This window comes from Coregonus clupeaformis, chromosome 11 (genome assembly GCF_020615455.1).
Source record: "Coregonus clupeaformis isolate EN_2021a chromosome 11, ASM2061545v1, whole genome shotgun sequence".
NCBI lineage: Eukaryota > Metazoa > Chordata > Actinopteri > Salmoniformes > Salmonidae > Coregonus > Coregonus clupeaformis.
In genome coordinates, this window is record NC_059202.1 from 42,384,372 (window position 1) to 42,399,203 (window position 14,832).

A 14,832-nucleotide genomic window follows, 5' to 3' on the forward strand; every position below is an offset into this window, starting at 1 on the left:
TGAGATGTGTCTGTTACTTGAACTCTGTGAAGCATTTATTTGGTCTGCAATTTCAGAGGCTGGTAACTAATGAACTTATCCTTTGCAGCAGAGGTAACTCTGGGTCTTCCATTCCTGTGGCAGTCCTCATGAGAGCCAGTTTCATCATAGCGTTTTTTGCGACTGCACTTCAAGAAACTTTCAAAGTTATTGAATGTTCCATATTGACTGACCTTCATGTCTTAAAGTAATGATGGACTGTCGTTTCTCTTTGCTTATTTGAGCTGTTCTTGCCATAATACCGACTTGGTCTTTTACCAAATAGAGATATCTTCTGTATACCCCTCCTACCTTATCACAACACAACTGATTGGCTCAAACGCATTAAGGAAAGAAATTCCACAAATTAACTTTTAAGAAGGCACACCTGTTAATTGAAATGCATTCCAGGTGACTACCGTATGAAGCTGGTTGAGAGAATGCCAAGAGTGTGCAAACCAGTCACCAAGGCAAAATGCAGCTATTTGAAGAATCTCAAATATAAAATATGTTTTGATTTCTTTAACACTTTTTTGGTTACTACATGATTCCATGTGTTATTTCATAGTTTTGATGTCTTCACTATTATTCTACAATGTAGAAAATAGTTTTAAAAAATATATTAAAACCTTTGAATGAGTAGGTGTTCTAAAACCTTTGATCGGTAGTGTATGGGACCAGGGGCGATGAGGCACAGGGAGTGGTTGAAGGAGGCCAGCCGGAGCTTGCCGCTGAGTCTTGTTCCGAGCGCACACAGTGCAGGTGTCGGAGACGTCAGAAACCATAGTGGGCCACCAAAAACGATGTCGGATCAAAGCCAGGGTCCGGCGGGATCCGGGATGACAGGTCATCTTCGAGGAAGACAAGGTTAGCAGCGAGACAGGAGGTAGGGAGGATGGTCTCAGTGTCTGATGGTGTAGCCGCAGAGCTAGACAGGCGAGAGAGAGCATCAGGCTTAACATTCTTGGACCCAGGGCAGTAGGTGAACAAGATGAACTGGCAACAGACAAACAGAAAACACTGGTATAGATACACAGGGGATAATGGGGACAAATGGGAGACACCTGGTGGGGGGTGGAGACAAGCACAAGACAGGTGAAACAGTTCAGGGTGTGACATGTAAAGCCTTACAAGATTCTAAATATTCAATATTCATTCAAATCCTCCTGCTGCAGGATGGATTTTCCTCCTGTGACAAAATAGGTCAAATTAACCCTGTAGGTCTAAGCCCTTAGATCGCAATAACAATGTACCAAGCTAACATATGGCATTGTTTTAAGATGGTCATCAAATGTATCATTTAGCGATTTGATTTCGAATTTTAGGACCCCTGTAGGTATATATATATATATATATATATATATATATATATATATATATTACAATTATTTGATTAAACATTTAATTTGGCCTTTACTGCTATAGCCCATAGAAATGCATTGAATAACACATTTGTACATGGAAAAACACAGTCCCAAAAAATATATTATAAGGAACACGATTTTGAAGTGTCTGTATATCTGAGAGATATAAGAAAAAATGACAAAAGCAGAACAACCGACACTTTTGTGTTCGTGAGAGTCTCCCCTTTCGATATTTGTTAGTTTGTACAGTGGGGAAAAAAAGTATTTAGTCAGCCACCAATTGTGCAAGTTCTCCCACTTAAAAAGATGAGAGAGGCCTGTAATTTTCATCATAGGTACACGTCAACTATGACAGACAAAATAAGAAAAAAAAATCCAGAAAATCACATTGTAGGATTTTTAATGAATTTATTTGCAAATTATGGTGGAAAATAAGTATTTGGTCACCTACAAACAAGCAAGATTTCTGGCTCTCACAGACCTGTAACTTCTTCTTTAAGAGGCTCCTCTGTCCTCCACTCGTTACCTGTATTAATGGCACCTGTTTGAACTTGTTATCAGTATAAAAGACACCTGTCCACAACCTCAAACAGTCACACTCCAAACTCCACTATGGCCAAGACCAAAGAGCTGTCAAAGGACACCAGAAACAAAATTGTAGACCTGCACCAGGCTGCAAAAAACTGAATCTGCAATAGGTAAGCAGCTTGGTTTGAAGAAATCAACTGTGGGAGCAATTATTAGGAAATGGAAGACAATAACACTGATAATCTCCCTCGATCTGGGGCTCCACGCAAGATCTCACCCCGTGGGGTCAAAATGATCACAAGAACGGTGAGCAAAAACCCCAGAACCACACGGGGGGACCTAGTGAATGACCTGCAGAGAGCTGGGACCAAAGTAACAAAGCCTACCATCAGTAACACACTACGCCGCCAGGGACTCAAATCCTGCAGTGCAAGACGTGTCCCCCTGCTTAAGCCAGTACATGTCCAGGCCCGTCTGAAGTTTGCTAGAGTGCATTTGGATGATCCAGAAGAGGATTGGGAGAATGTCATATGGTCAGATGAAACCAAAATAGAACTTTTTGGTCAAAACTCAACTCGTCGTGTTTGGAGGACAAAGAATGCTGAGTTGCATCCAAAGAACACCATACCTACCGTGAAGCATGGGGGTGGAAACATCATGCTTTGGGGCTGTTTTTCTGCAAAGGGACCAGGACGACTGATCCGTGTAAAGGAAAGAATGAATGGGGCCATGTTTCGTGAGATTTTGAGTGAAAACCTCCTTCCATCAGCAAGGGCATTGAAGATGAAACGTGGCTGGGTCTTTCAGCATGACAATGATCCCAAACACACCGCCCGGGCAACGAAGGAGTGGCTTCGTAAGAAGCATTTCAAGGTCCTGGAGTGGCCTAGCCAGTCTCCAGATCTCAACCCCATAGAAAATCTTTGGAGGGAGTTGAAAGTCCGTGTTGCCCAGCGACAGCCCCAAAACATCACTCCTCTAGAGGAGATCTGCATGGAGGAATGGGCCAAAATACCAGCAACAGTGTGTGAAAACCTTGTGAAGACTTACAGGAAACGTTTGACCTGTGTCATTGCCAACAAAGGGTATATAACAAAGTATTGAGAAACTTTTGTTATTGACCAAATACTTATTTTCCACCATAATTTGCAAATAAATTCATTAAAAATCCTACAATGTGATTTTCTGATGATTTTTTTCTCATTTTGTCTGTCATAGTTGACGTGTACCTATGATGAAAATTACAGGCCTCTCTCATCTTTTTAAGTGGGAGAACATGCACAATTGGTGGCTGACTAAATACTTTTTTTCCCCACTGTAGCTCCAACGGTTCGGTCTGGACAGTCGGTTTTGTGAGAAGACCTCTTCGAAATGATGAAGTCTGAGACAGAGTTCAGACGACTGCCGTAAAGCTTGTGGATGTCGTAGAGCCAAACACCGACACTGTCATGTTCATGAGAGTCTCATCTATCAATGGTGTTGACTTAATAGTTTGTAGCTCACACGGTTTGGGTTTTACAGACGATTGTGTGACAATTTTCTTGTCCGGATCCTCTCGTGTGTAGAAAAATGCTGTTTTCACAAGTCCCATGTTATGGAATAGGTGCAAACTTTATGTCGACAGAAGGAGGGGATTGAGATGTAGCCACTACAAGAAATGGTAAGTCTCTAGCATAAACACACAGGGAGCCTTTCAGTATTCAAACTGCTGTCACCGTGACTGGGTGTGTCAATTTACTCTAGGGGGATATTATTAAGATTTGACATCTGTATGTGTTCTCCTGGTTTGTATCAATGTCTTTGTTGTGATGTTACTCTTTTTCCTGACGAAGACCCAGTCAGTCTAGTAAAATATAATATTCCTGCCAAATCGTTCCCTTTCTTTCTTCCTTCCCTCTCTCCTAACACACTCTCTTTCTTCCCTCTGTCCAGAACTGCCGTATGGCTGGGAGAAGATCGATGACCCTGTCTATGGCAGTTACTACGTAGAGTAAGTCCTCCCCGCAAAACAAAGAACATTCCCAGGACATTAGCTAACATTCTCATTAAATTCTAAATCAGGTTTTGGTCTAACATTAGGATGATACAGTAACATTCCACAATGAATGTTTCTTCTAACAAAATGCTCTAAGAACATTAGCTAACATTCACATTACGTTTTAATTAGGTTGTGTTCTAACATTAGCATTATAATATGCAACAGACATTCAAAGAACATTCAACAAAATGCTGTTCTAAGAAAATTAATTTCTGTCTTCATTGGTTAGTGGCAAGTAAGTTACTGTAATATTCACAGTAAGTTATTTGCCACTAGCTGCCTGTAAGTTACTGTAATATCACAGCAATGACACACAGTACAATACTGTACAATTGAGTGTATTCTTGTGTAAAAACATTAATGTTACTATAATCATAATGAAGGAAATACATTGAGGGAAGACTGGGTTTGTATTTTAATTTTAATTAAATGGGATTGGCACAAGCTGGTTGGCTGCTAGGTAATGTGTTTGCATGCAGTAACATTCAAAATACAGATTTTTTTCACCTCCCACAATGCAGCATCATTTACAGTATCCTGCAGTATAATGCTTTCACATTATTATACTGTTTATAATACACACTTTATGTAGAAATTACATTTTTTACATTACAGTGTACTACAATAGCTACTGATTTCAATTTGAGCTACATTAACCAATTTCAAATGATGTTTGTTCTCACCCGAGTACCAACGGTTATGGCCGCGTTCCAGACTGACTACATTGCAGACGTCTGCCAAATCTCACAACGCATGGCTAGGTGTTGAACATATAAACTAACCACATCATTGTGATGTAGCAATCTGATGCCCATGCAACAGCTGCAATGTAATCAGCCTGGAACGTAACCATTGTCTTAGTCAATGTGTATCTGTCTGCCGTGAAGAAGGGAACACAAAACACACTGATGCTGCTGGATTTCACTGTCATAGTCGTGTTCCCTGCAGCCACATCAACAGAAGGACCCAGTTTGAGAACCCTGTTCTGGAGGCCAAGAGACGATTGGAGCAGCAGCAGCAGATGCAGAGCCAGGGACTGTCGGCTCTGCCTTTACCTACTATATACAGAGGTACAACCACACCCCCTATACTCCACAGTACTACCACTCTACTCGATAGCCAGGGACTTTCTGCTCTATTCAGAGATAAAGATATATACACCCACAATATCAACCCTGACCACTACATACAAAAATACAAATATACCCTTTAACTCTTCTTATAATCAACGGAGGCATAATATGCTCAGGGCTGATGTTATGGGCGGGGCCTGGCCCTACTCCACCTCCTTGCCATATAAGTAAAATATAGAAATATTGATCATTTATTTCAGAGACGCGCAACGACAGAAAGACACGTCAATCTCAGATAAAGCATCCAAGCGAGCGAAAGGAAAGGAAAGTTGACGGGTGCACAGTGCACTGTTCGGATGCTGGCTTCCCCTAAAGTAAATTGATGTTTTGCCAAAATTATATAATTACTCCTGTCTAAAAAAAGTTTTCAAAATACTTTACCAGAGAGCTTGACTTAGCCACACAGGATCATTAGCTTATTAAAAAAAAATAGCTGTAGATTGTTTCAAATCACAAGTGCATAGGCCTGTGCCTATTTGGGAAGCCAGCAATTTGGGCAGATCGTGTGGCAATAGGCCTAGCTGATTATTGAGTTGCGGCTGTCATTGAAAAGCATCAAAAATGTGTGAAGATAATGTGTCCTAAGTATAATTAAAAATATTGAGACAAGAAGAAGGGGAGGGGGGTGTGACGAAGATATGGGTGTCTCTCAAGAATGCATGCACTCAGCTCTCCAGAATGTGCTCCGATGTCTCTGCTAATTCTTACACATTCATTATTTCAATGTGTAAATTGTTTGCCCTTTGATAGTTTATTTTTTAACAATTCCCCATTACATATGAAACCAGTAGGCCTTGTAAATGTACCGTTAAATCACGTCATTTGGTTACATTAATTTATGTTAATGCATGAATTACAGTCATTTGCTGTTCTCATTCTCGGAGCGGAAACGTTGTTTGCAAAGTTCACAACCTGCTATTCTCGTGAGAAACAAGTTTTGGTTTATTTCATAACCATCATTTAGGTGTTTTGTCAAGTTTTTAATTGTCTGGGTTTGTGTGGTTTCTCTGTCCTGATAACGTTGAGGGAGTGCATGTGCCTGAGCATGCCAACCTGCTGAGTTGATACAATGTTGCAATTCACTAGCAATAACTAAAGCCAAGACATATATAAAGCGAGGCAGACAGGCAGAGTAGAGAGATTCATGTGATTGAAAGAACCAGAATTTTCATCAGGATATTTTTTACTGTTTTTATTTGTTGGCATTATTTGTATCTGTATGTATTATGCATCCTCAATAGCTGCTGCCAAGGCATCAGCTACTCTTCCTGGGGTCCAGCAAAATTAAAGCTGTTATACATTTAAAAAATATTACAATATATTCATAACAGATTTCACAACATATTAAGTGTGTGCCTTCAGGCCTCTACTCTACTACCACATATCTATAACACAAAATCCACGTCAATTTGTGTACATGTGTGTATAGTGCATATGTTATTGTGTGTTTGCATGCATGTCTATGTTTGTGTTGCTTCACAGTCCCCGCTGTTCCATAAGGTGTATCTTTATCTGTTTTTTAAATCTAATTTTACTGCTTGCATGAGTTACTTGATGTGGTGATGTAGTCATGGCTCTATATAGTACTGTGCGCCTCCCCATAGTCTGCTCTTGAATTGGGGACTGTGAAAAGACCTCTGGTGGCATGTCTTGTGGGGTATGCATAGGTGTCCGAGCTGTGTGCCAGTAGTTCAACATCAGTCAATACCGTTCACAAATACAAGTAGTGATGAAGTCAATCTCTCCTCCACTTTGAGCCAGGAGAGATTGACATGCATAGTATTAATGTTAGCTCTCTGTGTACATCCAAGGGCCAGCCGTGCTGCCCTGTTCTGAGCCAATTGCAATTTTCCTAAGTCCCTCTTTGTGGCACCTGACCACACGACTGAACAGTAGTCCAGGTGCGACAAAACTAGGGCCTGTAGGACCTGCCTTGTTGATAGTGCTGTTAAGAATGCAGAGTAGCGCTTTATTATGGACAGACTTCTCCCCATCCTAGCTACTGTTGTATCAATATGTTTTGACCATGAGAGTTTACAATCCAGGGTTACTCCGAGCAGTCTAGTCTCCTCAACTTGCTCAATTTCCACGTTATTCATTACAATATTTAGTTGAGGTTTAGGGTTTCGTAAATTATTTGTCCCAAATACAATGCTTTTAGTTTTTGAAATATTTAGGACTAACTTATACCTTGCCACCCATTCTGAAACTAACTGCAACTCTTTGTTACGTGTTGCAGTCATTTCAGTGGCTGTGGTAGCTGACATGTATAGTGTTGAGTCGTCCGCATACATAGACACACTGGCTTTACACAAAGCCAGTGGCATGTCATCAGTAAAGATTGAAAAATGTAAGGGGCCTAGACGGCTGCCCTGTGGAATGCCTGATTCTACCTGGATTTTGTTGGCGAGGCTTCTATTAAAGAACACCCTTTGTGTTATGTTAGACAGGTAACTCTTTATCAACAATATAGCAGGGGGTGTAAAGCCATAACACATACAATGTTCCATCCAAGTTGTCAGACCCCGGTGGCTTGTCATTGTTGATCGACAATAATTATTTCACTTCTTCCACACTTATTTTACGGAATTCTAAATTACAATGTTTGTCTTTCATAGTTTGGTCAGATATACTTGGATGTGTAGTGTCAGCATTTGTTGCTGGCATGTCATGCCTAAGTTTGCTAATCTTGCCAATAAAAAAAAAAATCTGCAAAGTATTTGGCAATATCAGTGGGTTTTGTGATAAATGAGCCATCTGATTCAATGAATGATGGAGCGGAGTTTGCTTTTTCCCAAAATGTAATTTAAGGTGCTCCATAGCTTTTTACTATCATATCATTTATCTTTGTTTCATAGTGTAGTTTCTTCTTTTTATTCAGTTTAGTGACATGATTTCTCAATTTGCATTATGTTTGCCAATCGGTTGTACAGCCAGATCTATTTGCCATATATTTTGCCTCATCCCTCTCAACTATACAATGGTTCAATTCCTCATCAATCCACGGGGATTTAATCATTTTTAATAGTCATTTTCTTAAATGGGTGCATGCTTATTAGTAACTGGGATAAGCAATTTCATAAATGTGTCAAGTGCAGCGTCTGGTTGCTATTATTATTGTGCCTGAGTTTGGCTGAGTGGGTAACACTGCAAACACTAGTCCACATATAATCCCTGCGCCAGAGACTGGGTTTGACTTCCCGGTCCAGGCTAACCATTTCTGATATGTATCTCCTCCCTTATCTCTCACCCCCTCTACTAAAAATATATTTATACATGCATTTTTTTTTAAAAGAGTGATTATTCTACTGTATTAAACTGGCCTACTCTACCCCCCCTTCTCCAGAGAAGCCCCCGTTCACGCGGGACCCCACCCAGCTGAAGGGCTCCTTTCTGTCCACGGCTCTCCAGAAGAGAAACATGGGCTTTGGCTTCACCATCATTGGAGGGGACGAACCGGATGAGTTCCTGCAGGTCAAGAGTGTCATACCTGAGGGCCCCGCTGCACAGGACCGGAAGATGGAAACAGGTATAGTGTTTTAGGAACTAACCACACACAATTTAGTTAGAAAAGCATGAAATCTATGAAGCCACATTCCTCTCTCTCTCTCTCTGTGTGTGTGTGTGTGTGTGTGTGTGTGTGTGTTGCGGCCTTTACCAAAGATGTGCTCCTCCAAACATATTCAAATTATTCAGGCCTATAACGCCATATCAACGGTCAGCCAAGGCTATACAGTGAGGGAAAAAAGTATTTGATCCTCTGCTGATTTTGTACGTTTGCCCACTGACAAAGAAATTATCAGTCTATAATTTTTAATGGTAGGTTTATTTGAACAGTGAGAGACAGAATAACAACAACAAAATCCAGAAAAATGCATGTCAAAAATTTTATAAATTGATTTGCATTTTAATGAGGGAAATAAGTATTTTACCCCCTCTCAATCAGAAAGATTTCTGGCTCCCAGGTGTCTTTTATACAGGTAACGAGCTGAGATTAGGAGCACACTCTTAAAGGGAATGCTCCTAATCTCAGCTTGTTACCTGTATAAAAGACACCTGTCCACAGAAGCAATCAATCAATCAGATTCCAAACTCTCCACCATGGCCAAGACCAAAGAGCTCTCCAAGGATGTCAGGGACAAGATTGTAGACCTACACAAGGCTGGAATGGGCTACAAGACCATCCCAAGCAGCTTGGTGAGAAGGTGACAACAGTTGGTGTGATTATTCGCAAATGGAAGAAACACAAAAAAACTGTCAATCTCCCTCGGCCTGGGGCTCCATGCAAGTTCTCACATCGTGGAGTTGCAATGATCATGAGAACGGTGAGGAATCAGCCCAGAACTACACGGGAGGATCTTGTCAATGATCTCAAGGCAGCTGGGACCATAGTCACCAAGAAAACAATTGGTAACACACTACGCCGTGAAGGACTGAAATCCTGCAGCGCCCGCAAGGTCCCCCTGCTCAAGAAAGCACATACAGGGCCGTCTGAAGTTTGCCAATGAACATCTGAATGATTCAGAGGAGAACTGGGTGAAAGTATTGTGGTCAGATGAGACCAAATTTGAGCTCTTTGCCATAGAAAATCTGTGGAGGGAGCTGAAGGTTTGAGTTGCCAAACATCAGCCTCGAAACATTAATGACTTGGAGAAGATCTGCAAAGAGGAGTGGGACAAAATCCCTCCTGAGATGTGTGCAAACCTGGTGGCCAACTACAAGAAACATCTGACCTCTGTGATTGCCAACAAGGGTTTTGCCACCAAGTACTAAGTCATGTTTTGCAGAGGGTTCAAATACTTATTTCCCTCATTAAAATGCAAATCATTTCATAACATTTTTGACATGCGTTTTTCTGTCTCTCACTGTTCAAATAAACCTACCATTAAAATTATAGACTGATCATTTATTATTTGTCAGTGGGCAAACGTACAAAATCAGCAGGGGATCAAATACTTTTTTCACTCACTGTATCTTGCTTATTGAGAATGTGCCTCACACATACAATACAATTTATGGGAGCCTAGTATGTTTTATTTGAGGAGAAGTGTGATGTGTATAGGCCTATATTTGAAGCAAATTACAACAATGTTGACTGTCAACACTCCTAACATATTGAGCAAACACTGGATTTTTTACTTGGTTTACTCGTTACTGTAGCCTATGCTATTTGATAAACTGTATCAATCCACAATGGACTTGGAAAATAATATTCCATGCCCCCAGCTGAATTGGAGTTGATGACAACCCAAAGACTGTCAATTACCTAAAGAACTTGACACAACGGCATGCAGTTTTAAGCCATGAAATGTGTTGATTGGCCAATGAGTGGCCAAGCCCTCATCACATCTATAAAGTATTTATCCATCAAAACCCAGCTATTGCGCTCAAAGTTCCCGCAATGAAAATAGCTAAAATATTTCTGACACAACCCTGGACCTATAGCGTTAACACCAGCGCTAACATTTACCATTGCATTAGGTTTGTTAAAATAGAGTCTGCCATCTCCCTCTTGCTTGCTCTCTGTCCTGATTCCACCCTCTTCTGATTGCTGGCACTGAGCTTCTGCTGCACACACACACAGTGGTGTAAAGTACTTAAGTAAAATAATTTAAAGTACCACTTAAGTAGTTTTTTGAGGGTATCTGTACTTTACTATATCTTTTTGACAACTTTTACACTCCATTCCTAAAGAAAATAATGTACTTTTTACTCCATACATTTTCCCTAACACCCAAAAGTACTCGTTTGTAAATGATGTCTGAGTGTTGGAGTGTGCCCTTTTTTTTTTAATATAAGGAATTTGAAATTATTTATTCTTTTACTTTTGATACTTAAATATTTAAAATCAAATACTTTTAGACTTTTACTCAAGTAGTATTTTCTGGGTGACTTTCACTTTTACTTGAGTCATTTTCTATTAAGGTATCTTTACTTTTACTCAAGTATTACAATTGGGTACTTTTTCCACCACTGCACACACACACCCCTGTGGAGCTTTGCCCTCATTCTAACCCTTCTGCCATACTGATATCATGGGCCTCTGTGACACTCTAGGGCAGGGGTCGGCAACAGGTGAAACAGGCCCGCAAGTATATTTCTTTGGCCCCCAAAATATTTTAGTTTTTTGGGGATTTTAGTGTTTGGTAAAAATTGACTAAAATCACCAGGAATTCATAAAAAAATAATCTGTTCCCAAGTATTCCTAAAAATAAAAAGAGAGACATATGTGATCGTGTCTCAATGTTATCAAGGTATGAAATGATTATGTTATTTTTAAATACAATCTCTTTTTGGGTATACTTTGTAAGTGCCTTAATGTGTTTGGACCCCAAGAAGAGTAGCTGCTGCCTTGACAGCAGCTAATGGGGATCCCTAATAAATACAAAACATTTGTAGTGTACAAATTACCATCTGCTCTGACAAAAATTGGCCCCCGGCTGAATCTAGTTGCCTACCCCTGCTCTGGGGACATTGGACTTATTCTGTGTTTACTAATTATACACACTCTATAGGTCCCTGGAGATTCTGATGATAGCTGAGACACGTGAATGTGTTTGTACAGTAGGTTTTTCTACGTGTGTAATTGGCCAGGTAGTCCCTCCCTGTTTGACCATCTTCTTCCGAACAAGAACTGCCTCCTCTCCCTTTAGGTGATGTCATCGTCTACATCAATGACATATGCTGCCTGGGCACCACTCACGCCGACGTGGTCAAACTCTTCCAATCCATTCCCATCGGACAAAGCGTCACCCTGGTCCTCTGCCGGGGCTACCCCCTGCCCTTTGACCCCGAGGACCCTAGCGGGGCGTCCGCCGGTGCCTCCCTGACACCCATGGGCCTGGAACACCATCCCATGGTGGTGAACGGGCGTAGCAGCTACGACCCTTACCTGGAGTACCTCTCCCTGAGCTCTCAGCTCCCTCCACAGGCTCTAGCCCAGCCCGGGGCACCCCACCCTGGGGACACCCACCTGGATGGGTCGTCGTTACCGCCCATCACCCCCGGGTCTGCACTGGCTGTGACGCCAAGCGACGACAATGTCTCCATGGTGCCGTCGGTGGCGACAGGGATCACCGGGGGCGTGATCCAGGGGGCGGAGCTGCTGACGGTGACTATGGTGAAGGGGGCAGAAGGGTTCGGGTTCACCATCGCCGACAGCTCCACGGGGCAGCGGGTCAAACAGGTGCGGTGTTATTCTCATGGTAACCTTCCCTGTATGTTGTAAATGTTGCATTGTGTATTCTACTGCTCTGTCTGTGTCCGTTTGTCCATCTGTTCATCAGTCCCTCTGTCTGTCGTCACCCCTACTTTTCAGTCCTCATTCCTGACTATGTTCCGTGTTGTACAGGTGTTGGAGCCGGGTGTGCAGGGCGGAGTGGGTCTGAATGAAGGAGACCTGATCCTGGAGGTGAACCAGCAGGGTGTGGCGGGGGCGGGACATGGCCGTGTGGTGGAGCTGCTCAAAGAGTGTCCTGTCGGAGCAGAGGCCACGCTACTCATACAGAGAGGAGGAGGGGAAGGTAAGAATACACCTTTGCAATCCTCACGTGTACAGTATGTTCCGTCTGCAGACACTTGTGGTTCAAAGAGGAGATTGATGAAAGATCTCTCATGCTTTAGATTGTCTTGAAAGTGGTCTCTTAGGCATTCGCTTGCAGACATACCACAACAGATCTGTTTCTACAGACCTGTGTCAGTAGGCCTATGTATTTAAGAGCTACTGGGCGCTGCATTGTATAGAGAGTCCCTCCCTTTCTAATTTTTCTCCTTGTATTTTCACTTTTATGATTGCATGTAGAGAGGGGAGATTGATGGATACAAATAGGGGTACACAGACAGGAAGGACATATCAGGGGAATCGGACCCTAGTCGTCAAGGTAGTGGTGTGGTGCAGGTAAAAAAAAAAATGAAATATCACATTTACATAAGTATTCAGACCCTTTACTCAGTACTTTGTTAAAGCACCTTTGTCAGTGATTACAGCCTTGAGTCTTCTTGGATATGACACTACAAGCTTGGCACACCTGTATTTGGGGAGTTTCTCCTATTCTTCTCTGCAGATCCTCTCAAGCTTTGTCAGGTTGGATGGGGAGCTTCGCTGCACAGCTATTTTCAGGTCTCTCCAGAGATGTTTGATTGGGTTCAAGTGGCTCTGATCGGGTTCAAGTGGATGTGGCTGGGCCATTCAAGGACATACATTTTACATTTTACATTTTAGTCATTTAGCAGACGCTCTTATCCAGAGCGACTTACAGTTAGTGAATACATATTTTTTTTATACTGGCCCCCCGAGGGAATCGAACCCACAACCCTGGCGTTCCAAACGCCATGCTCTATCAACTGAGCTACATCCCTGCCGGCCATTCCCTCCCCTACCCTGGACGACGCTGGGCCAATTGTGCGCCGCCCATGAGTCTCCCGGTCGCGGCCGGCTGCGACAGAGCCTGGATACGAACCAGGATCTCTAGTGGCACAGTTAGCACTGCGATGCAGTGCCTTAGACCACTGCGCCACTCAGGAGTCAATTCAGAGACTTGTCCCAAAGCCACTCCTGCATTGTCTTGGCTGTGTACTTAGGGTAGTTGTCCTGTTGGAAGGTGAACCTTCGCCCCAGTCTGAGGTCCTGAGCGCTCTGGAGCAGGTTTTCATCAAGGATCACTCTGTACTTTGCCTTGATCCTGGCTAGTCTCCCAGTCCATGCCGCTGAAAAATATCCCCACAGCATGATGCTGCCACCACCATGCTTCATCGTAGGGATGGTGCGAGGTTTTTCTTCCAGACGTGACGCCTGGCATTCAGGCCAAATTGTTCATTATTGGTTTCATCAGACCAGAGAATCTTGTTTCTCATGGTCTGAGAGTCTTTAGGTGACCATTGTGTTCTTGGTCACCTTCCTGACCAAGGCCCTTCTCCCCCCGATTGCTCAGTTTGGCCAGGTGGCCATCTCTAGGAAGTCTCTTGGTGGTTCCAAACGTATTCTATTTAAGAATGACGGAGGCCACTGTGTTCAATGCTTCAGAAATGTTTGGGTACCCTTCCCCAGAATTGTTCCTAGTCACAATCCTGTCTCGGAGCTCTACAGACAATTCCTTCGACCTCATGGCTTGGTTTTTGCTCTGACATGCACTGTCAACTGTGGGACCTCATATAGACAGGTGTGTGCCTTTCCAAATCATCAACATTTATTTAACCCCTTATTTTAGGCACTAAACTATCTCCATATATACTTCCATATTTTTTTTAAACTGGTACCGGGGACCTTCAGACGAGTCTCGTGACGCTTGTGGGGGTCGTAGAGCAAAACCGAGATAGTTTGTAGGCCAAACCATTCGGACGTTTTAGATGTTTTTGTGAGACACAGCCCATGGAAAAAAGCTGATATCTCCACCTTAAACAGATGGATTTTGATGGGGATTTTAAAAATTATATTAATTTGATTTCCACAGGGCCGTGGAAATTGTAGAAGGGTTAAATAACTCTGACTGACACCCAATAGCTTAAGGATGCTGAGCGCTAACACTGGTTTATTAGCATTAGCCAACCCTTATGCTGAGGGAGACTAGCTAGTTAGCTACCACCAACCCTGTACAAACCTGTGGCTAACTCTGCTGCTGCACTTAGATGTTCTGGCTGTTCTGCCCTGTCCACCTCATTCACTGGTGCCTGCTTGTGTGCAACCTGCTCGTTTATTTTGCCTCTCTTTCGGGAAGAAGTTCAGAATATCCATATTTGCTCTGTGATATGCTGT

General features: G+C 42.5%; 1 protein-coding gene across 5 annotated transcripts in view; it reads left to right on the forward strand.

Moving 5' to 3' along the window:
- The window catches only part of LOC121555266 (membrane-associated guanylate kinase, WW and PDZ domain-containing protein 2), a 333,480-nt gene that overhangs the window by 202,594 nt on the left and 116,054 nt on the right, over nt 1-14,832 (forward strand). For 3 of the 5 annotated variants that reach the window (XM_045223559.1, XM_041869073.2, XM_041869076.2), the window contains exons 7-11: nt 3,843-3,900; nt 4,897-5,018; nt 8,428-8,610; nt 11,735-12,267; nt 12,433-12,604. In XM_045223559.1, coding sequence (XP_045079494.1) covers nt 3,843-3,900; nt 4,897-5,018; nt 8,428-8,610; nt 11,735-12,267; nt 12,433-12,604 — 1,068 coding nt within the window. Of the gene's footprint in view, nt 1-3,842; nt 3,901-4,881; nt 5,019-8,427; nt 8,611-11,734; nt 12,268-12,432; nt 12,605-14,832 lie in introns of all 5 variants that reach the window. The other 2 variants (XM_045223560.1, XM_041869071.2) reach the window with 1 other exon arrangement.